This window comes from Geotrypetes seraphini, chromosome 11 (genome assembly GCF_902459505.1).
Source record: "Geotrypetes seraphini chromosome 11, aGeoSer1.1, whole genome shotgun sequence".
Lineage (NCBI taxonomy): Eukaryota > Metazoa > Chordata > Amphibia > Gymnophiona > Dermophiidae > Geotrypetes > Geotrypetes seraphini.
This window is the reverse complement of record NC_047094.1, coordinates 56,943,588-56,968,151: the sequence shown is the minus strand read 5'-3', so window position 1 is coordinate 56,968,151 and position 24,564 is coordinate 56,943,588. Positions and strand designations below refer to the sequence as shown.

Sequence of the window (24,564 nt, the reverse complement as noted above, 5' to 3'; positions counted from 1 at the left end):
TAATTTTTATATATTCCTTTGTGTTTGTTTTCTCTTTAGGGATGTTATTTATAGTAATTGTAATAGTTAATTTTTTATTTACTGTGTTTTATTATTGCTTTGCATTTTAAACTTTTATAATTTGCTTAAAGCACATGATTGAATGGGTGAGAGAGAAAATTAAACAAATAAAACAAATAATCCTATGTATCCAGTTCTTTAATTTCCAGAGGAGTTCCTGGGAACAGTCTTAGGTGGGGGGCGGCAAATATTATATGTATTTTGGATTGTCAAATCTATGCATGTTATTTTCAGTGGAAAAACAGGCACAAGTCTCTGTGGATACTTTTTCCCTTGGCCATAATCTTTGACTGTTGATTGACATCCCATTGATAAAACTACCTTTGGTATTTGAATCAATTTGATAGTTTGATTATTATCCTCACTGCAATTTTATTTTACTTCTGTCATGATTTTGCTTCTACATAGAGAATCTGTTTTGCTTTGGGGGGTTTTGTGTAATACTGATTTGTTTTTGTTTTTTTTATCAAATATGCTGCTTCTTTTACTTTTAGGACCCAGAAACATTGCAAGCGCACTCTAGTTACCTCACATCAGGCCCTTTGGTTGTTTTGTGCCTTCAGAGGCAGAATGCTGTAAAAAAGCTGCTTGACTTGTTAGGACCAGAAGACCCTAAGAAGGCTCGAAGCCATGATCAGTTCCTGTGGAGAGCCCAGTATGGAATATCTTCTGTTCAAAATGGATTTTATAGTAGGTCATCAGTTTAAAATATAGTTTTGACAAGAATATGGTAGAGACTACTACAAGGGGTCAACCAGTACTGCTTTAAACCCTGATTCCCAAAAGGAGGAGCATTTAAGGAACCCTATTGCCCCCAGGGAAACTCTCAGTAGGAGTCAAGAAGAAGGGGGTGGGAATTTCTTTGCTGTTGGAGGGAAGGGAAATGTGGGGTTATGGGATAGAATGGTAGATTTCTTTGTCAGGAACAGTGATTTTAAAAGATGCAACAACTCAGATTTGGGAAAGCAGGACACTTTTTTTATATCAGCCAACTCTTTATTATTTTCAAACTTACAGTAAGTGTTACAATAAATACAACATTTTATACTTCAAAATCACACTTAATATATCATTAATATCCATTTCAGAATTAGTCCCCCCTCCCCCCTAAACAATCATAATGCCCAACATATAAAATTTATATAATAAACCTCATTACATTATATTTAAATTCATTATCCTAACAGATTTCCCCCCTCCCCCCTCCCAGATGTGCATGTTTATAGGGGAAAATAATACTTAGACGCTACAATACTTTGCTAATGGCTCCCAAGTCTCATGAAATTTCTTAAAATTCCCTTTCTGGATGGCTAATGTTTGTTCCATTTTATACATATGACACAATGAATTCCACCAAAAGCTATAATTGAGCCGGCTCCAATTCTTCCAATTGCTCGTAATTTGTTGTATGGCGACTCCTGTCATTATCAATAAAAGTCTGTTGTTCTTAGATGATATTTGGCTTTTTGCTCTCATTGATATACCAAATAATATAGTATCATACATAGGTCAATGCCACTGGATTTTCTAATAAACAATTAATTTGGCCCCAAATTGATTTCCAAAAGAGCATAATAAATGGACAATAGAACAATAAATGATCTAAAGTCCCTGCTTTGAGATGACAATGCCAACATTTATTTGACTTTGAGCTATCTAACTTTTGTAATCTAATAGGGGTCCATAGTTCCCTATGTAACAGAAAAAAACAAGTTTGTCTCATAGATTCTGACATTGTACATCTCAACCTCCAAGTCCATATTCGTGGCCATTGAGATGCAGAAATTTGATGCTTAATCTCAATGTATCAAATATCCCTAAGACCAGATTTAGGCTTCCAGCTAACAATTTATACCACTGTGCGGTCTGGTGTCCAAGAAGTCTACCTGAAAGCATAGGAATTCCAAACTATATTGATTATTTAAAATTTTTCCATTCAGGGAACCCTTTCTGAATGGCTTGCTTCAGTTGCAACCATCTAAAACTCTGAAACTGGTTGGCGGGCAGGAAACAGAGGGTAGGAGTCAAGGGCCACTACTCGGACTGGAGGAGGGTCATGAGTGGTGTCCCACAGGGCTCGGTGCTCGGGCCGCTGCTATTTAATATATTCATAAATGATCTAGAAACAGGGACGAAGTGTGAGATAGTAAAATTTGTGGACGACACCAAACTATTTAGTGGAGCTCGGACTAAAGAGGACTGCGAAGAATTGCAAAGGGACTTGAACAAACTAGGGGAATGGGTGACGAGATGGCAGATGAAGTTCAACGTTGAGAAATGTAAAGAATTACATGTGGGAAGCAGAAACCTGAGGTACAACTACACAATGGGAGGGATGTTATTAAATGAGAGTACCCAAGAAAGGGACTTGGGGGTAATGGTGGACATGACAATGAAGCTGACGGCACAGTGCGCAGCGGCCGCTAAGAGAGCAAATAGAATGCTAGGTATAATCAAGAAGGGTATTACTATCAGAACGAAAGAAGTTATCCTGCCGTTGTATCGGGCGATGGTGCGTCCGCATCTGGAGTACTGCGTCCAATATTGGTCGCCGTACCTTAAGAAGGATATGGCGTTACTTGAGAGGGTTCAGAGGAGAGCGACACGTCTAATAAAAGGGATGGAAAACCTTTCATACACTGAGAGATTGGAGAAACTGGGCCTCTTCCCTGGAGAAGAGGAGAATTAGAGGGGATATGATAGAGACTTACAAGATCATGAAGGGTATAGAGAGAGTAGAGAGGGACAGATTCTTCAAACTTTCAAAAAATAAAAGAACAAGAGGGCATTCGGAAAAGTTGAAAGGGAACAGATTCAAAACAAATGCTAGGAAGTTCTTCTTTACCCAACCTGTGGTGGACACCTGGAATGCGCTTTCAGAGGGCGTAATAGGGCAGAGTACGGTACTGGGGTTCAAGAAAGGACTGGACAATTTCCTGCTGGAAAAGGGGATAGAGGGGTATAGATAGAGGATTATTGCACAGGACCTGTTGGGCCGCCGCGTGAGCAAACTGCTGGGCACGATGGACCTCAGGTCTGACCCAGCAGAGGCATTGCTTATGTTCTGTGACTTATTAAGACCAAATTTATGTTGCAACTGTGAAAATTCAAGCAACTTACCATTAGATATTACAACTTCTAAAATACGTATTCCTGCTATCATCCAATGCTTCCAGATGACCTTAAATCCGCCAATTTGAATCTTGGAGTTTAGCCATATAGTTTGATTTGTTGATTTGTGAATTGGAATAGATGTTAAATTATTAACATATCTTAAAGTTTTCCACGTACCTACTAGAATTCTGTTTTCTTTATATAATCTAAGCATTTTGATACTGAGAACATGGCATAGTCGCAGAGGAAACATGAGTCACCATTCCAACCAGAGCCAATCTGGGATATTTTCAGTGGGCTCAGCGAGGACCCAATACATACCTTGGCGCAAAATATAGGCTTGATGATACCTATAAAAATTGGGAAAATTTACCCCTCCCTCTGAAATTGGTTTTTGTAAAGATACTAAAGCAACTCTAGGAGTTTTACCCAGCCAAATAAATTTTGTAAGAATGCTATTTAACTTTTTATAGAAAGACCCTTGGAATAAAACTGATAACAAACCATAGGCAATATCATCATTTTAATTGTTTGAACTCTCCCCCACCAAGAAAGATGTAAAGGATTCCATTGCTCACACATTTCTGTTACCTTCTGTAATAACAATTTTTCATTCACTTTCATTGTTTCATCTAATGTGTTTTTTATCCAAATGCCTAAATATTTTATTCCATCCTCTTTCCATAGAAGAGAATTTTTCAAATAAACCTTTTGTGCAATGCACATTAATAGGAAGAACCTCTGATTTACTCCAATTTATTTTTAACCAGAAAATTTTCCAAATTTCTCTATTACATCGAGTAAGCAAGGAATAGTTATTTCAGGATTCCTCAAATGAAGCTTTTTAAAAATCACTGCTCACCCTACATGTACCGGCAAATACCCTTCAGCAGAGCCTTTTGTAAGTCACCATGGTCAGCAGAGTCTTTTGTTAAATACCCTGGAAATGGAATGTCTCAGTTCCCATCTCCATGTACTTCAAAAATGTGCCTTTAAGTTTTGAGCACAACTTTTATGAATATCAATTTCAGAGGGTAGTTTTATATGTTTACATAGGAAAGGCACATTAGTACATAAAAAGAAAACATGTGCCTGTTTGCCGTTCTAAAATTGACGTAAGCTTTTGTAGTAGTAGCTCAAGATGAGTTACATTTAGGTAAACTAGGTATTTCCTTAGTCCCTGGAACATTTACAATCTATGGGACCCTTTTACTAAAGCTTAGTGCAAGCTAATTGAATTAGTGAATGCTAAATGCTAAGAAGCTGCCATCGAACCAAGATGCCCTCTATCCAGCATCTCCATATATTCCATCAATCTTTCCAGTAGTGGAGCGAAAGTCAGAGTGATTGGTCTGTTTTGATTTTTATGTTGTGTCTGTCAGGTTCCTTGTCTTATCAGACTGCAGTTCGAGACATGAAAAACTTCTTTCCTGAGGGTCTCTGCTGCTGTGCTAAGTCTCCAGTACTTGAGGAGGAAGAGGTAAGCTTGATCTCAAGATGTTCTACTATCCTAGACCATAAATGTTCAGAAATCATTGTAACTCTCATAGCTCCCTGACTGCCTTTACCCAATGCACTCTCCTCTTTCCTTCTCCGGAGTGTGGTATAGTGGTTAGAGCGACAGCCTCTGAGGTTGTGGGTTCAAACCTCGCACTGGGCAAGTCACTTGATCCTCCACTGTCCCAGGTACATTAGATAGATTGTGAGCCTACTGGGACAGATAGGGAAAGCTCCCATTTGGAGCTCTGCAGACGATGTCATCCATGAGTGAGGATTTATGTCCTGCTACAGGTAAGTATAGCAAAACCTTAATATTTGCGGGGGTTAGGGGCCAGAGCCGGCCCGCGAATATTGAAAAATCTCAGATAATTTTTAGGGCCGGCTCTGACCCACCCCTGCCTTCCTCCTGTGTCCCAGACCTTCCCCAGACCTTATCTGGTGGTCTAGCGGCGTCACAGGCAGTGTTCCCTCTAAGCGGGCGGGTGTTGTGAGCAAACTTTTTTCACCGTGAGCCAAAAATATCGGGCGCCAGCAAGTTATGAGCCAACTCGCCCGATTCTCCTCTCGCCGCCCTGCCATCTGCCGTACGCCTCTTCCGATCGTGCGCTGTGACGAGAAACGTGTGCGCTGCGATGTAATATTTTGTGCGCCAGCGCACGCCAGCGCAGCTTAGCGGGAACACTGGTTCAAATGGTTTTATTTATTTCCCCAAATTTATTTTTGTTATACGCATTGAAAATATTTGATATTGCGTTTAAATCAAAATCTCAATAAACTTGAAACGAGTGCCCGTGAGATTGTGGGAGGGTTAAATACTCAAAACTTAGAAGTTTTTGCTACGCCAGCTTTCTGGTATCTTTACATACAGTGGCGTACCTAGCATATGTAACATCCGGGGCCCATCATTTTTTGGCACCCCCCCCCATCTGTAAGAAAAACATGATTTTTAGTAACAAACCACACGTCACACATGAGTACCTAGGAAAAGGCAGCATCTTACATATTGCAGTGAGCAGTACATCAATACACCCATTGTAAAACTAAACAAGCCAGACCAGCACAGATCAATCCTACACCGTCAATCCTAACAGAAAACCATGTCTTTCGAACACACAGAACACAGAAAACACCTTCGCCTAGTAAGGAATATGTAATCACAAACTAACCCCTCCCTCTTTTACAAAACTGTAGTGTGGATTTTAGCTACGGAGGTAACAGCTCTGATGCTCATAAAATTCTGAGCATCAGAGCTGCTACCACCAAGGCTGGTGCTAAAAACGCTTCACAGTTTTGTAAAAGGGGGGATAAAATAAAAATACATAGACAAAGGTTAAATTGAACCAGCAAGAAGCTGGACTCTGCATACAATGCTTCACAGAAACAGTGACACATGTCTCCTAAAGCAATAAATAAATAGAAATTTTTTTCTACCTTTGTCTTCTGTGGTTTCTCCTTTCCTCATCTTCTTGTAACTCTCTTCCTTCCATCCACTGTCTGCCGTCTCTCTTCCCCTATATGGCATCTTCTCTCCTTCTATGCCCCTTCCAGAAACTGTATGCCTCCCCCTTCCATCTCTCCTTTCACCCCATTGGTCTGGCATCTCTCTCCTCGCCTTCCCTCTCCCACACCTCTCCTCATAGTCTGGTATCTCCCCTTCCCTGATTCTCTGGCATCTCTCTCCTTTCCTTTTCTTCCATCTTTCGCTCCCCCTCCATGCTCTCACATCTCCCCCTTCCTTTTCCCTTAGACTGGCATACCTTCCTCCTACGCTCCAAGCCCTGGCATCTCCTTTAATTCCCTCCCTCATCTTCCTTCTCCCTCCAGCTGGGTACCGCAACACTCTTCCCTGCAGCTCTGCACTTCCCCACAATTGCCATGCTTCGGTTCCTCTTCTTCCTTCCTTCCTCCCCCCCCCCCCCGCGGGACCCTGCGGCACCATCAACTCTTACTCCCTCTAATGTCGGCCCTGCAGCTCCAGACTTCCTCGCACCTTCTCCCCTCCCCCTTTGGATCGCTATTATTTTAAATGTTATAGCCGCGGAGCTGTATCCATCAGTGGAGATGTCTAACCTCGGCCTGCCCCGGAACTCTTACTGCAGCAGCCGCCCGTCTAGGCAGGAACAGGAAGTCACTGTTGCAGTAAGAGTTCCGGGGCAGGCCGAGGTTAGACATCTCCACTGATGGATACAGCTCCGCGGCTATAACATTTAAAATAATAGCGATCCAAAGGGGGAGGGGAGAAGGTGCGAGGAAGTCTGGAGCTGCAGGGCCGACATTAGAGGGAGTAAGAGTTGATGGTGCCGCAGGGTCCCGCGGGGGGGGGGGGGAGGAAGGAAGGAAGAAGAGGAACCGAAGCATGGCAATTGTGGGGAAGTGCAATCCCCCCAATGCGTCCCCTTACCTTACCGACGCGTGTGTGCGCTGTGAAGAGAAACTTTGCGCTGCGATGTAATATTTTGTGCGCGAGCGCAGGCCAACGCAGCTTAGCGGGAACACTGGTCACAGGGCAGGATCGATCATCCTATGCTCATGCCCCGTTTAGAGCCGTCATCAGAATGGCTGCTGTGAGTTCCCATTGTAGACTCGAGACTACAACAGGAACTCACGGCAGCCATTTTGTTGGACGGCTCTGCACGGGGCAGGAGCGTAGGACGATCGATCCTGCCCCGCGTCGCTGCTAGACCACCAGGTAAGGTCTGTGGAAGGTCCGATGCAGAGTTTTGTTTAAAAAAAAAAAAAAATCACAAATAACCGAATCCGCGAGTACTGAAACCGCAGATTCGGAGGGGGAACTGTAACTGTGTTTCTTCTTCCAAGTATGTACAGTTAGGACTTCCTTCTAGAGAGGATGAAGTGACTGTTCTTGAGCGAGGTCAATAGTTGTGTAACTTCTGATAACTCTGCCTGCCAGTTGGCTGTAAGTTTTGCTTATGTATTTTATATCAGGAAACTGAACTAGGAAGCCAACTTGTGCCTCAGAGTGCTGAAAGGTCACTATAAGCCCAATGGACTGAAAGAACTGTACAACAGTTTTTCTTAAACCAGTTCTACATTATCATCGCCCCACACTCCTCTTAGCCTGTCTTATTTTCAGGATAATAGCAATACATACTACTACTATTTATCATTTCTATAGCACTAAAAGGTATATGCAATGCTGTACATTTAACATGTAATAGACAGTCCCTGCGCGGAAGAGCTTACAATCTAATTTGGACAGACTGGGGAGTTTCTTGCAGCGAGAATGATAGGATAGACATAGATATCTTACAGTGAGTGGGAGTTAGGCGTTGAAAGCAGCCTCTACATATGAATGAGAGACAGTTCTCATAAATCTATTGCATGCAGACTTGTCTCATACATATTGATTGTGGATATCCTGCAAATCAGGCTTGCTAAGGGTGGAGTGGGGCATTCTAGGACTGATTTGAAAAACACTGCTGAAGGAAGACTTAATCTAAATATAAAGAAGTGCTCAGTCTCATTGGCTAGCCTAATTTAGATAATGTAGATGTGGTATTTGAAATGTTTTAGCTTTTCCCTTTTTATGCTATGGGAACATTTGTTTTATAACTTTATAATGCATTTAGGCACTTAGTAGCATTAGAACATCAGAAGAAGAAACTGCAGTTCTTACTGCTCTGACATCTAACATCTGCATTGTGATGGGCTATTGGCTCTTCTTAGCAGTTGGCTTTGGACCCTTATGGTTTAATTATACCATCAAATCAGAAAACCCCCTTGTCTAGAACTATGTGTGCATGTAATAATTTTGACAGTTCTTTCAAGTTTCCTTGAACTGTCACAGAGAAAATATTCTGATCTGTGAACTCTTGCTCTCTCAGATCTTCAACATGAAATCAGACCCCCTGGTCAGCTTAGAATTCTGCCACCAACGTAAGATTGTCAAGCAGGAAGTCAGACGGCAGCTCAGTTTCCTGAGCTCTGAACAAACACTCACACAAGGTAAAAACAATGCAAACCTCAGTGCTCATATATTGCAACTGTTAAACAAACTGAAAGGGTTAAAAAAAAAAAAAAGTCCTGCATCAATTTCTAGTTTGGAGTATTTTGATTTAATATAATATAATTGTAAATTATCTTTCAATTTGAAACAATATAAGCAATCATCATAAAAATAACAGACATAATACAAACATCAACTTAAATAATACAAGCATGAATATATTAAAGCATAATACAGTAGTAACCTCAGTATCCTAATGCAGTGACATTAGTCATATGATACTCATACCAGCATGTCCCTACCTCTTGTTTGGTATGTTCCATTTTTATTCTGAATTCCTCCTGTATGAAATCCTTCATGCTGCACAGCCTCCTGTGATAAAGAACAGAAAGTAGCTTCCTTTGAAGCTACTTTACTGTTCTTTATTTGTTAGCCATTAGGTGTCACTGTATTGAAATGTTTTGCTTTCCCTTTCTTTAGAGCCCTGGTTCTCAACCAATTTCTTGGGCAAACCCAGACAGTTTTTCAGGATAACCACAACAAATATGCATGAGATAGATTTACATGCAAAGGTGGCAGTGCATACTGATCTGTCTCTTGCATTTTCATTGTGGAAATCCTGAAAAACTGACTGGCTGAGTGTGTCATGCATATTGAGTTAAGAAAGTCTGTAAGACACTATTAAGATGGGCTTGGGAAAATCCATTACTTATTCCTAGAATAAGTAGCATAAAATCTGTTTTATTAAGAACATAAGAATTGCCGCTGCTGGGTCAGACCAGTGGTCCATCATGCCCAGCAGTCCGCTCTTGCGGCAGCCCTCTGGTCAAAGACCAGCGCCATAACTGAGACTGAGACTAGCCCTACCAGCGTACGTCCTTGTACAGTAGGAACTTGTCTAACTTTGTCTTGAATCCCTGGAGGGTGTTTTCCCTTATGACTGAATCCAGAAGAGCGTTCCAGTTTTCCACCACTCTCTGGGTGAAGAAGAACTTCCTTACGTTTGTACGGAATCTATCCCCTTTCAACTTTAGAGAGTGCCCGATCGTTCTCCCTACCTTGGACAGGATGAACAACCTGTTCTTATCTACTAAGTCTGTCCCCTTCAGTACCTTGAATATTTCGATCATTGCCAGGTACTTGTGACCTGGGTTGGCCACTGTTGGAAACAGGATACTGGGCTTGATAAGACCTTTGATTTGTCCCGGTATGGGTACTCTTATGTTCTTATGTTAACCCCTGCTTTAGAAACTGTGGGCTATTGCCAACACCTCTGATAAGGGCAAAGAAGCCATGCCTCCAGTTTTTTAGCATGGAGAATCACTGGGACACTTGAAGGGTAATTTGTATAGATTTTTCAGGGTATGACTTACTACTACTATTTAACACTTCTATAGTGTTGAAAGGTATAAGCAGTGCTACATTTTGACATTAAATAGACAGTCCCTGCTCGGAAGAGCTTACAATCCACATTTCGACATTAAATAGACAGTCCCTACTCAGAAGAGCTTACAATCTAACTTGAACAGACAGACATAGAGGGTTAGGGAGAAGAGTCAGGAGTGAAAGCAGTCTCAAAGAGGTGAGCTTTTAACTTGGACTTGAACACTGCCAGAGACGGAGCCTGCCATAGGGATTCAGTCAGTTTGTTCCAGGCATACGATGCAACAAGACAGAAAGGATGGAGTCTAGAGTTGGCAGAGCAAGAGAAGGGCAGAGGAAAGAAGGGTTTTACCAGCTGAGCGGAGCTTGCGAGGGAAGAGAAGTGAAGAGCAATAATGAGAGGCAGCTGAGTGAATTCATGTGTAAGACAGTAAGAGGAGTTTGAATTGTATTTGGAAATGGACAGGAAGTCAATGAAGTGACTTTAGGAGAGGGCTAACATGAGTATAACAGTTCTCATGGAATATGAGTCATGCAGCCAAAATCTGGATGGACTGAAGGGAAGAAAAATGGCAGAGCAGAAGACCTGAGAGTAGCGAGTTGTAGTAATCTAAGCGTGAGGTGATGAGGGCATGGATAAGGATTTTGGTAGTGTGCTCAGAGAGGAAAGGTTGGATTTTAGTAATATTATAGACGAAGAAGCGGCAAATTTTAGCAATCTATTGTATCTGGATGGAGGAGGAAAGAGGAGTCAAAGATGACCACAAGATTGCGAGCAATCGAGGGAGGAAGAGAGAGTTGTCCACAGGGACAGAGAACAGGGGAAGTGGGGAGGTGGGTTTAGACGGGAAGATGAGCAGCTCTGTTTACTATTTATTATTTCTATAGTGCTACCAGACATAAGCAGCACTGTACATTAAACACACAAGAGGCGGTCCCTGTTTAAAAGAGCTTGCAATCTCATTATGACAGACACACAGGATAAAAAGGTGAATCTATATATTCTACTCAGGTAGGGGATTACAAGGGGATTGATGCGGTAAATAGGGTAGGGGACTATAGAGGGAATGCCACACAGATATGGGTGCTTTACAAGTTGGTAGGGTTAGGACTTAAAGTGAGCTTTCAGTCTGGATTTGAAAATTGCCAGAGTTGAAGCCTAACATACCAAGTCAGGCAGGTTGTTCCAGGCATATGGCATAGCAAGGGCATATGCCTGGAACATATGGCATGGCATGGCAAGGGATGGAGTTAGAAGTTGGCTGAAGAGGAGGAAGGTACTGACAAGAGAAACTTACCCAATGAATGGAGTTCCCGGGGCGGAGTACAGGGAGAGATAAGAGAGGAACGATACCGAGGAGCTGCAAAGTGAATACATTTGTAGGTCGAAAAGAGGAGTGTGAACTTTATGCAGAAATGAATAGGGAGCCACTGAAGCAATTTGTGGAGAGGGATAACATGAGCATAACGAAACCAGCAGAATACAAGGCATTCAGCAGAATTCTGAACAACTTGAAGGAGAGAGAGATGGCTTAGCAGAATACTTGTGAGAAGTACGTTGCAATAATCCAGGAGATCAGAGCGTGGTGAGAGTCTTGGGAGTGTGCTCAGAAAGGAAAGGCCAGATTTTAGTGGCGATGTAGAGAAAGAAATTTTGGTGATCTGTTGGATATGCAAAGAGAAGGAAAGATGAGTCAAAGATGTCAACGAGACAGCATGAGAGTGTTATCCACTGAAATAGAGAACGGAGAAAGGGGAGAGATGAGTTTAGGAGGAAAGATAAGGAATTTAGTTTTGGCCATGTTTAATTTTAGATGGCAGCAAGACATCCATTGATTTGGAAATTCAGATACCATTTATTTCTCAAACTATAGGTTAGGTTATATTTTCTCCTAGACTCATGCTTTCAGGTATCTTAAGGTGAGGGAACACTACTATCACCAAGTGCTCAGAGAACGAGTAAGCCTGATGATTCTAGGAAGAAAGCTAATATTGATAGGTCCCAGGAAAAAGATTGATAACGTTAGATTCCCCCAAATGAAGGCTGATATCATGTTTTGACCTTTGCAAATTAGCTGCTGTCAGAAAAAAAGTTAGAGGACAGAAACAATAGTCACCATTGCTCTCAGAGGGTCTGTCTATTCTCTCTAACCTAGTGTTTCTCAAACCTTTTTAGCTCTGGTACACTAAATGGAGCAAGTGTTTTTCACGGCACATTATACTTGAAATTATAAAATTGCAAAACCAATAAAAAATTAAATTTGGGAGTTAAAGTTCTTTAAGTTGTGTATGGGTAATTGTAACAACAATGAAACTAAAGTAGATAGAATAGAATTGCTAATCAATGCAATGGATGTGCTTGTTTTTGAGTCCAAATGAACTCAAAACGTGGCGCAATAGTCAATAAGCAAGCACGCATTTCATCATCCACCATCTGCAGTGGTTTTCTTTTTTTCAATTTAATTTCTGTCAAAGCTGAAAATCCAAGTTTGCAAAGATAAGACAATCCAAACAGTAACAAAGCCTTGATTGCTTTGTTGCTCAAGTTAGAATAACTACTGTAAATAAAATGACTTGCCATTAGTTTTCAAGGACCAATCACGTTCAAAGCAGGCGTGTCCAACCTTTTGGCTTCACTGGGCTGCATTGGCCGAAAAAAATGTTTCTGGGGCCGCACAAACTTTCAAACGCTGCAGCAAGACACATGAGGGAGCCAGCAAGATGGTAAACACCCGGGGGCAGCAGAGGAAAACACTGCATTGCCCTCAACCGGGGCCGCACAAAATACTTCACAGGGCCGCATGCGGCCCATGGGCTGCAGGTTGGACACTCCTGTGTTAAAGAATGATGCTTGCTGAGCGGTTGTATCTTTACGCACACAGACACTCATAACATTGACAGACTCTTGAATATGCAACACTCGTGTCATCTATTCTAGTGAATACTTATGAAGGCAATCTTAAAAATAAACTAAAATTCTGGAATCTCTCGTTGCACACTCAGAATCTCTTTGGAGCACACCAATGTGCCGTGGCACAGTTTGAGAGACAGTGTTCTAAACCCTGTGTATTGTCCTCAGCTGTCAAGAGTCAGCAAGCAGCATTTCTTAACCTCCATGCCTCCCTTGCTGTTATCCTCTGCAGTCAGATTAAGATGAATGGGGAGAGGGGGCGTGGCTTGGAGCGCGCACGATATGGCAGCCTAACTGCAGCGCTCCCGTATCCAGGCAACAAACGGAACAAAAATAATACTTCTACTTTTTCAAATCGCGATTAAAAACACTTAAAACAACGTCGGAGATGGCGAATATGAAGCAGGGGAAAGCTGAAAAACCTTCGACATCAGGTATCTCAGCAAAAAGAACAAAAGTTACTCCCCTGTCACCATCGAGTGTCCCGTTCCCGATGGAGACTGAAGAACTCACTGAAAAGGCTGATATAATGACTGAACTATATAAAATAAAACTGATGCTGACTGAAAACTCCAATAAAATATCTGAAGTAAAAGAAGAGCTTCTTAACATGAAACAAGAAATCCAAACTGAGAGACTGAGAATGACTGTGCTGGAAGAAAAAGTGGAGAGGTTTGAATCTTTCACAAAGGAATAAGACAATGATAAAAAAGAAATAGCAGCTTTAAAAAATCAAATGGTGGACATGGAAAACCGAGGAAAAAGGAAGAACATCAGAATTTTGGGGCTGGCTGAAAATATTGAAGGAGAAGATCCAGTACAATTCCTGGAAAATCTGTTACCTAAACTGCTTCAGCTCAATTCAAAATGGCCGTTAGAAATTGAAAGAGCCCACAGAATCCCCACAAGAAAGCCTGTAAACCAGGCTGCTCCAAGACCTTTGATATTCAAGGTGCTACGGTATCAACAAGCTCAAGAAATATTAAAAATGGCAAAAGCAAATAAAAACTTGAATTATAAAGGATCAAAACTGATTTTAGTACCGGATTTTGCTAAATATACTGCTAACATAAGAAAACAATTCCTCACATACAGACAGCAGCTGAAGGAAAAAGGATACATATATGGTCTATATTATCCATCCACTATGAGAATATCCAGTGGAAATAAATCCATATATTTTCAAGACCCGGCAAAGCTGAAAGAATTTCTGGCACAAAAAGATCCTAAGTTTATATAAAAAACAGAACAATTCAGCTGAAGAAAGAAGAAAGAAGAAAGAAGAATGAAGATGGAAAAAAATGAAAATAAAGAAGATTATTAAAAAAAAAAAATTTTTAAGACATAAGAAATGTTATTAACTGGAAATAGTATTTATTGGAATAATGGATGCAATAATATAATAATATTTAAAAATCAGCATCCAATATTATTAATTATTATTATATTAAAAAAAAAAAAATATATATATAAAAATATTTATTATCAAAATATAAATAAAAAATTATATATAAAATACAAGTTTTAATCAAATTAGATAATACATTTAATTATATAGCATATTAAATTATTAAGATTAAGTAATAATAAATGAGTAACAAAGAAATTATCATTAAATATTGAAAAAAAAATTTTGTAATTGTTATATTGAGAATAAGATTTAATAATGAAATATATTAATTTATTATAAAATCAATATTTTAACTCTGTATAAGGAAATTATAATTTTAAGAAATATATATAAGAAAAATAATTGATTATTTACAGAAATAATTAACAAAATAGATGTCTAATAAATATTTTATTTTATTTAATTATTCAGTCATAATAACTTATTATGATAAATAAGAAAATAAGTAAATGAATGATAGATATTTAATAAAATATGAATTTATTATAAAACTTATGTATTGACATAAAATGTATATTTTAATCAATTATTCATTCAAATTAATTTATTATGAAGATGATTTATGAAAATGATTGAAATACATTATTATTAAGATTCATATTATATATTTATATTAAAAATGGATATACTTAATTTATATGAAGATATATAGATATATATATAGAGAATAAGAGCTACATTTGAAATATGTTTATCTATTAAGAATATTATATTATATGTATGCATATTGAATATAATTTATGATTCAAATATATATAAATTTCATATATTTATAAAATTTTATAGATTAAATGAATATAATTTTTAAGAATATAAGGGTAGAAATATAAAGAATGTATTGAATTCAAAAATATGTTTTTAAATAATATAATGAATTATTAGTTGCCTGGAGATGGAGTTGTAGGTTTTGCATGACCAATGCGTGTTCCAAATCAGAATAAGATAAAGGGTGGGAGGGGAGGGAAATTAATGGGTGGGATAGGGGATAAATTTTTAATGAATGTGCTAGGAACTAATCATGTAAATAATCATAGAATAGTGGATAAATATTGGATAAATATAATTATTAATTAGATGGATCTAAAAATGTATTCACTGAATGTCAATGGTTTAAATCATCCTATTAAGAAGAAGAAATTGTTATCGTTCCTTAAAAATCAAAATGCGGACATTTACTTTATTCAAGAAACTCATCTATCGGAAATTGAATCAAAAAAATTATCTGGAGGTTTTATTTCTAAATGTTTATTTGCACCGGCTTTAAAGAAAAAGGCTGGAGTGGCTGTTTTAATAAATAAAAAATGTAATGCAGATTTTAAATTAATTAATTATGATCCCTTAGGAAGATGGGTACATGTCGAAATGGTTCTGGGAAATACTACCCTGAATTTATTCAATTTATATGCTCCTAATACGAATCAAATGGAGTTTTTTAAACAAATTCAACAGTTGCTTTTACCACTGGCTACATCTAATTTAATAGTAGCAGGGGATTTCAATGCTGTAATGGATCCGATATTGGATAAAAAACCAAGTAAAGTTATAAAATCATTAGGCTTAGATAATTTGATACTATCTTGTGATTTAGTAGATATATGGCGAATTCTTCATTTTAATGATCAGGAATTTTCTTTTTGTTCTCAGGTCCATAAATCTTTTTCACGAATTGATTATATATTTGTTTCTAATAATATAGCGCAACGCATCTTAAAAGCAGTAATTGATCCCATTATAATTTCAGATCATGCTGGTGTGTGGATTAATCTTCAAAATTATGATGTTGAAAACTTAGATTTAATTTGGAGATTTAATAATGATTTATTAGCGGATTCAAAATTTCTTGAAGATCTCAAAATAAAAATGCAAGAATTCTTTCAATTTAATGAAACAGATGATATTAATGCTGAAATCTTATGGGATGCTTTTAAAGCAACTATGAGAGGAAATATTATTTCATATTCAACATTTATTAACAAACAAAAAAAAAAACAATTTCTTGAGATGGGAAAGCAAATTAAATTATTAGAAAATAAATTAATTGAGAAATGGGAAAATAATACATTACAAGAATTATTAAAATTAAAAGTTAAATACAATGAAATTTCTTCTCAAATTGTGAGAAAAGACATTTTCAACAAACAAGTACAATATTATGGAAATTCAAATAAAGCGGGGAAATTATTAGCAAACTTTCTAAAAGCAAAGAAAAGAAAATCTAAGATTATTGCAATTAAAGATACACAAGGTAATACACATACCAACACAAAAGATATTATAACACAATTTCTTGATTTTTATAAAGAATTATATACTTCCAATTCTTATAAAAATAAAGAACAAGACGGATTAACTTTCTTAAATTCATATATTGGACCAAATATTCCAGATCATATAAAAGGAAGTTTAGAAGAACCTATATCTTTAAAAGAATTAGAAACAGCATTGAAGTCTCTTAGAGTTGGATCCGCTCCAGGTGGAGATGGGTATACTGTTGAATTTTATAAATTTTTCCAAAATATTATATTACCACATCTGTTAAATCTATATCAATATCAATTAAAGAATGAAAAAATTTCTGGTACTATGGCAGAATCGATAATTATAGTCTTACCAAAACCAAACAAAGATCCTACTCTGGTATCAAATTACAGGCCTATTTCATTATTGAATGTGGATAATAAATTAATGGCTAAAGTATTAGCATTAAGATTGGCAAAAGCTCTCCCTTTCATTATTGATGTACATCAAACAGGATTTATTGCTAAAAGACACTCATCAAATAATACTAGATTAGCATTCCACTCATTAAATTTAGCAAAAAATATAAATGATCCAGCTTTTTTAATATCTTTAGATGCAGAAAAAGCTTTTGACAGAGTGGAATGGAATTTTATATACCAAGCTTTACAATGGTTTGGTATAGGATCCGGTTTTATTAAAATGATTCAGACATTGTATAGCTCTCCTGGAGCAAGATTATATATTAATAATAATTTATCAAATAGATTTAACTTGCATAGGGGAGTTAGACAGGGATGCCCTCTGTCTCCTTTACTTTTTGATATTGTCCTAGAACCTTTATTAATTGCAATAAACAAAACTAAGGAGATAGAGGGAATATCATTTACCAGTTTTGAATTTAAATTATCTGCATATGCAGATGATATATTATTATATTTAAGAAAACCGGAAACTACTATTCCATGTATACTAAATTTAATAGAAAAATATGGTATTTTTTCTGGATATAAAATTAATTGGAATAAATCTGAAATTCTCCCAATAAATGTTCATTGTACCAAAGGATTATTTGACCCATATTCATTTATTTGGAAAGAGGATGGTATAAAATACTTAGGAATTATGATCAAAAATACAATAGAAGACACAATCAAAGAGAATGAAAAACTTTTATTAAAAAAAATAACAGAAATGTGTGAGCAATGGAATCCATTACATCTTTCTTGGTGGGGAAGAATTCAAACAATTAAAATGATGATATTGCCTGTGGTTTGTTACCAAATGAGTATGATTCCAATATTTTTTCAGGGGTCATTTTATAAAAAACTTAATAATATTCTTACAAAATTTGTTTGGTGTGGGAAAAGACCAAGAATCGCTTTAGTATCATTACAAAGACCAATTGTGGAAGGGGGGGTAAATTTTCCAAATTTTTATAGGTATCATCAAGCCTATATCTTAAGACAGGGTATGTATTGGATCCTCCCAGACCTTTTAGAAAATGTACCAGATTGGCTATATTTAGAATGGCGGCTCCTGTTCCCTTTATATCCAGAACAATTAATAACCATAACAATGCCTAAAAGATACAAAGACCACAGAATTTTATTTGACACTTGGAAAACATTGAGATATATCAGTAATCTATCACCAGAACCTATTATTAAATCTCTAACTCAATCAATATGGATAAACTCCAGGATCAGAATTGGCGGATATAAAATCGTCTGGAAACAATGGATAAATGCAGGAATAAGAACATTGAATGATGTCATATCAGAAGGATCACTGCTTAGTTTTTCACAATTGCAAAACAAATTTGGTTTAAATAAAACACAATATTTTAAATGGATGCAATTGAAGCAGGCCATTCAGGTAGGGTTCCCTGAATGGAAAAATCTAAATAATCAATATAGCCTACAGGTTCTATGTTTCCAGACGGATTTTTTGGGTCACCAAGCCGCAAAATGGTACAAATTGATATACGGATTTTTAAATAAAAAAAAGAAAACAGGTCTTAGAGATATTTGGAGTATTGAGATTGGACAGAAAATTTCTGAATCTCAATGGCCAAGATTTTGGTCCTGGAGATTAAGATCTACAAGGTCAGCATCTATGAATCAAACATGGTTGTTCTTATTACATAGAGTGTTCTGGACCCCAACGCGCCTGCAAAAAATAGATAGTACTAGATCTAATAGATGCTGGCATTGTAAATTAGAAATAGGGACGTTAGATCATTTAATCTTTTTCTGTCCCTATGTAAATGCTTTTTGGAATTCAATTTGGCCCCAAATTAATAAATTACTAGAAAATCATGTAGGACTCTCATATGACACCATATTATTTGGCACTGCAATGAGAAATATGAGTCCGATTTCAGCAAATAATAATAAGCTATTACTGATATTAACAGGAGTCGCCATGCAACAAATTACCCAAAATTGGAAAGATTACACCAAATTAAATTACACATTCTGGTGGAATTCTGTTTGTCATATTTATAAAATGGAAAAAATAATAGCTTTACAACAGGGAAATCTTCTTAATTTTAATAAAATTTGGCAACCATTGACAAATTATTCTAATGATTAGTTCTTAGCACAAGGATAAATAATTATACATGAATGGGGTGGGTTTTGAATAATTAATGAAATATATTATATAAAAAGGGAATGGGATTTATATTATACATATTATTGTATAAGTGTTATCATATTATATTTTCAACATGATGTATTAGTAATGATAATATTTAAGATATGTAATAATTAATTGTATATTATATTACTTAAATAATGTAAGAATGGAAAACTTATAAATAAAAATTTAAAAAAAAAAAAAAAAAAAAAAAAAAGATGAATGGGGAGCATTTATAGGAGTTTAAAATTGTATGTATATGTTAAGGGTGAATGAGAACAACATTCTTCTGTGTGTATGGTCCACCAAAGGGTTGATCCTACTCTGATTACCAGGAGTGTGGTGAGGAGGGGAGGTAAGGAGGTTGTTCATTTGCATAAGCCAATAGGCAGAAAAGCTAGGTCAGGTATGGAAAAAAAACATTTGCTTAGTATGAGGGAAGAGAAAGGGAAGAGGGTGCTAGTTTAGGTCCAAGAAAGAATGAAAAGTGTTTGAATTTGCCTAATCAGGCTGTCTGGGAGGTTTTTGCTATTGAATACAGGAAGGGAATACATTTGATGGTGACTGCTGATGTGAAGGTAACCAGAAAAGAAACTTCCTGGTACAGCCTCACCTTGAAAGCACCTCATCAACCAGAAGTCAGCAACTTAAAATCAAATGTATTGAAATATCCTTAAAAGCAAACAAATCATGCAGTATAATCACTGGGGGAGTGCAGTGGAGTGTGCCAGATGTGTTTGTTTGATGAATACTTTCAATAAATTGCATTGCCACCAGTGACTGCTGATGGCTGATTATAGATTCTTGAATTCTGTGAACAATGAGGCCACCTCTGATTGTGGATGGGAGATTTGATTCTGTGCAGTTTAGGCGGTGAATTCTGTAACAGGATTCTTCCCCAGGCTGCATTAGGACACAGCTTTAATTTAGCACTTAGTAAATGCACAGTCAAAACAGTTTATTACGCCATTAAGCATTTCCTCTTGTGTGGCTGATTATGAAGTGGGTATATTAGATGTAATATTTAGTCTCCTGATCCTCTAATGAAAGAATGCAAAAAGAGTTCTGTTTAAGAGATGTTAAAAGAAGGCCATATAAGGTAAAGGAAGAGAAGAGATTTTGGATTTAGCTTGTGCCTTTTTCAGTTGTAGTTCAAGGTGAATTATATTTGAGCTACAATATTTTGCTATCCTCAGGGGGCTTAACAAGGCAATGGAGGCTTAAGTGACTTATCCAAAATCACAAAGAACAGCAGTAAGATTTGAAAGCTGGCTTTCCTGGTCCTCAGCCCACTGCTCGAACCATTAGGATGCTCCTCCACATCATATAAACATAAGTAAATAAAAATAATATAGGCTAAATAAAGTAACATCGGGGTCTTTTTACTAAAATTGTGACAAAAGTGGCTTTAGTGCATCGCTTATGTGTGTCTTTCCCGCGCACTAAAGCCACTTATGCTGTAGCCAGAAAATGATTGACATTTCCATTTTCTCAATTAATGGCCACGCAGTAATCTCACCATTGGCGCACAGCCATTAAACAAAGTTACCACGGGAGCCCATCCCAATACCTATTTTATAGAAGATAAGAGCCCACGCATTAATGAGAGCGCAGCAATGCCTCACACGCTGATTAATGCGGTCACATACCCAAACACACCCCCTGAGAGAAAATTAGGAGAACTTATTTTAGTGTGCAGTGCATATCCTGCGGTAAGCCTGTTTAACATGCAGTAAGTACTTGCCACAGTTGTAAATTCTTTTTTATTTAGTTGCATTTTCACATTATACAGTACATATCATGCTTTAAGAAAAGCTCCAGTGCTTAAGGAATAATACAAAATATAAAGAAAATTCATAAAAGGTGTCCAAAAGCATTCCCTAAGGAAAAAATATAGCACTAAACTTTCTATAAGTCCACAAATAATAGAGAGAACCCCCCACTAGGAAAAGGGCGAACGTACCAAGGGGAAAAAAAAGAAAAATACAATAAATAGAGTTCTAGACAATTGACATATTTTACCTTCACAATCTCCCCCTAACCTAATGGAAGCTGTACTGTACAGAGCGTCTGTTATCAAAAAAATTGTTTGGGTTCATAGAATGAATTTTGTATTAGATCATGATGAATCAAACATTTACAAGGATAACATAAAAAGAAATGAGCACCCAGAGATATTATTAACTAAAATCTGTGCCTAACCTAAATTAAAACAATTAGTATAAATAGCGTGGTACTTTACCATGACATTGAAGTTAATTGAATAATTCATTAAAAAAAATATAAATTAAAAGTTAGGCGCGGAATTCTGTGCGGCGCCTAGTAATAATGCCTTGGTAGAGGCGCCTTTTGATGTCTAACATTGCCTACTGAAAAGTAGGCATGGTTGTCTTAGGCGCTGATAAATGTGGCAGGGAAGCCCCTGTCACTAGTTCAAACCAAACTAGGAAGGAAAAGACGCCTGTGCCCAAAGAGAGAAACCTGCACAAGGCTGTCCCCAATCTTATAGGAGGGCAGGCTGGTAACATAAAGGGTGACACTGTAGAGAAAGGCAGGAATATTGCTCCACTTCTGTATAATTCCTTTCCAAAAGCTAACCCCAGCATCAGTCAAAGGCTCTTTGCAGGCAGGAAGACACAGCAAGGGTTAAGGGAAGGGGAGGAACTCAGAAGCTCCATAGTGTCCTGGGATACAGAGTAAACCTGAAGGCACAGCATGATAAATTTAACTCAGCTGTTCTTAGGAGGAGGCAATCAGGAACTCACAGCAGAGAATGCCTTGGGGAAGGCAGAGAATGTACAGCAGAGAACTATGCTCCAGTCCCTCTGCCTCACAGACACACAATTCCAGGCTGGACCAGAGCACTTAGAAATCCTGCTCTAAGAGAGAGGTTAGAGGGGATTGGAAGACAGCCTGGGCAGAAGCCGTGTGAAATTGCTCCTAGCAAAGGGAAATCCATTTGCTCAGAAGGGGAGGAGATGCCCATGGAAGTAGGGCAGGATTATTCTGGCACGTTCAGTAACCCTGAGATGGATTGGGACCCTGAAGAAGTAAGTGTGAATGAGGATTGGATGTGTGGAATGAAAGTCACCAAACGCGGCACTTGGGATCGCTATCGCGGCAGGAGAGATAGTCAATCTCTCCTACCGTGATCCACCCCCCCCCCTGACAAGATTGGGCAGAGAGAGCCCGCAATCGGCTGAGGCAGGATGGAGCCCAACCCCTCCTGCCCCAGCAACCCCCTGACACGATATGTGGGGGGGGTTGTGGGGGGGGGTTGTGTCAGGGCAGGAGGGCCTGGGATCCCTCCTGCCCATATCTTTGGGGGGGTAGGGGGGTCACCAGGGCAAGAGGGGTTGGGCTCCCTCCTGCCCCAGCCGATCGCGGGGCTGCGTCGGGGCAGAAGGGGTTGAGCTCCCTCCTGCCCAATCTTGTTGGGGGGGGGGGGTGTGGATCACAGCAGGAGAGATTGGTTATCTCTCCTGCAGCGATAGTAATCCCAAGTGCCGCGTTTGGTGGCAGTTTGTGGTATTGCTATCACGGCAGGGGAGATGAGCCATCTAAACTGGTTTTAGATACGTCTAAAACCAGCTTTGGTTATGATTACTTGGACGATCAGGCTTTTTGATCATCCAAGTACCCATTTAGGCCACTTTGTGGATGTTTTTTTTTTATTATGAGCCCCATAGTTTACAGTAACTACTTTGTATCACAGTAGAAAATTATGTTTCAAAAGATAGTTTCGAATCAAAAGTAACACCAAGAATTTTCAGTGTTGACGAAAGTTGAAGTATTAGAAAATGTTAATGAAGAAGAGAGTGACTAATTTCCTTTGTAGTAAAAAGTAGAGCTTTTGATTTTTGAGGATTCAATGATAGATGGTTTGTATGTAACCAAGAAGAGATCAAATCTAGTTTTCAGTTTATTTCTTGTACCTCTTGAGGATTTGTAGTATCAATTGGATGAAGAAGTTGAATATTGTCCGCTTAGACGAATATGGTAAAACCAATAGATTCTGCAAGTGTAAGTAAAGGTGACATAAAGATATTAAATAGAATAGGGGCAAGAATTGACCCTTGTGGTACCCCACAAGGTAAAATAAAAGGTTCAGTGTATTGATCTTGCAGTTTTAATCTGTAATATTGATCGCTTAAGTAGGATTTAAACCATTGCAGAGCTACATCAGAAATGCCAATATCACTTAAACAACATAGTAGAATATCATGATCGATGGTATCAAATGCTGCTGTAAAATCTAATGAGATCAATAATACTGGTTTGAAATGATCAATGTAATTCAATACTGTAGTGGTAAGTGCAAGTCTTACTTACCTTATGCTCAATTCTTTCCTAATCATGTCCAGCTACACGCACACTCAAAATTCCTTATGAAAATGGTTTTGGATTTCTACCTCAGTCAGAATACAGTTCTGACATACTTCTGCCCTCCTCCATATGCCTCATCAGAGGAACAACGCCTTCATACTTTGGGCTGCAGAACAGCACTACTGTTTTACCTCAGAGGAACTGCAGCCATCTGTCCTACTAATCAACTTTTCATTACTTACAACCGGCTAATTCGAATCAACCAAATTTCCAAGTTTATTCATATTTTGATATTCCGACCATTGACATGTATCTGGTCGGTTTACAATGCTAAAATACTATAAAGCATAAAATTTTAAAAATAAAAAGGGATGGTGGGAACAAGGTTAAGCCGATTACATTTGACATAAATGATACAGAAGGAGATCGGGGAAGAGAAGAAGAGTAATTACCAGCTTCTAAGCAAACCATTGCCATGTGGATTTCTTGTTGCATTGAATTCTGATACAAAAAAAAAGAGAAGCACGTCAGCCACTTCCTAGCAGGATTGGCACACTCAGTTTGCATGCTACAGCTTCTTCAGTGGCAAGCCTCTGATTGAGCAACCTGGTCTTCTGTTCATACTTTTACTAAGCAGTACTGCTTGGATTGGTGTACAACACAGGACATTCATTAGGGTAGTCTGTCTTATATAACTTTTTTTGCTACTTAACTTTTTATCTCCATCCTAATATACACTATAGCTTGGGACTCGCCAACAAGTGTGCCTACATCTTCCCTGTTTTTTCTGGAGAATGTGAAGTTGCTTACCCTTAACATGGGTTCTCATAGATAGCAGAGGAATGCAACCACACTTTTCCTCCCACCATCCCACAGATATATTTACATCTGCTAGAGACAAAACTGGCAAGGAGGGAGACACTGCACATGCCCAGTAAACCAAAAACTTACTGTAGCTAGGGAAGAGAACCCACACACAGGATCAGTCTAGGACTTCACCAACAAGTGTGG

At 38.1% G+C, this 24,564-nt stretch overlaps 1 protein-coding gene across 3 annotated transcripts in view; it reads left to right on the top strand.

The window, feature by feature from the left end:
- C11H16orf71 (chromosome 11 C16orf71 homolog) overlaps positions 1-24,564 on the top strand; it is a 282,532-nt gene that overhangs the window by 187,906 nt on the left and 70,062 nt on the right. For all 3 annotated transcript variants that reach the window (XM_033963852.1, XM_033963851.1, XM_033963853.1), the window contains 3 exons: positions 555-750; positions 4,557-4,654; positions 8,520-8,640. In XM_033963852.1, coding sequence (XP_033819743.1) covers positions 555-750; positions 4,557-4,654; positions 8,520-8,640 — 415 coding nt within the window. The remainder of the gene's footprint in view (positions 1-554; positions 751-4,556; positions 4,655-8,519; positions 8,641-24,564) is intronic.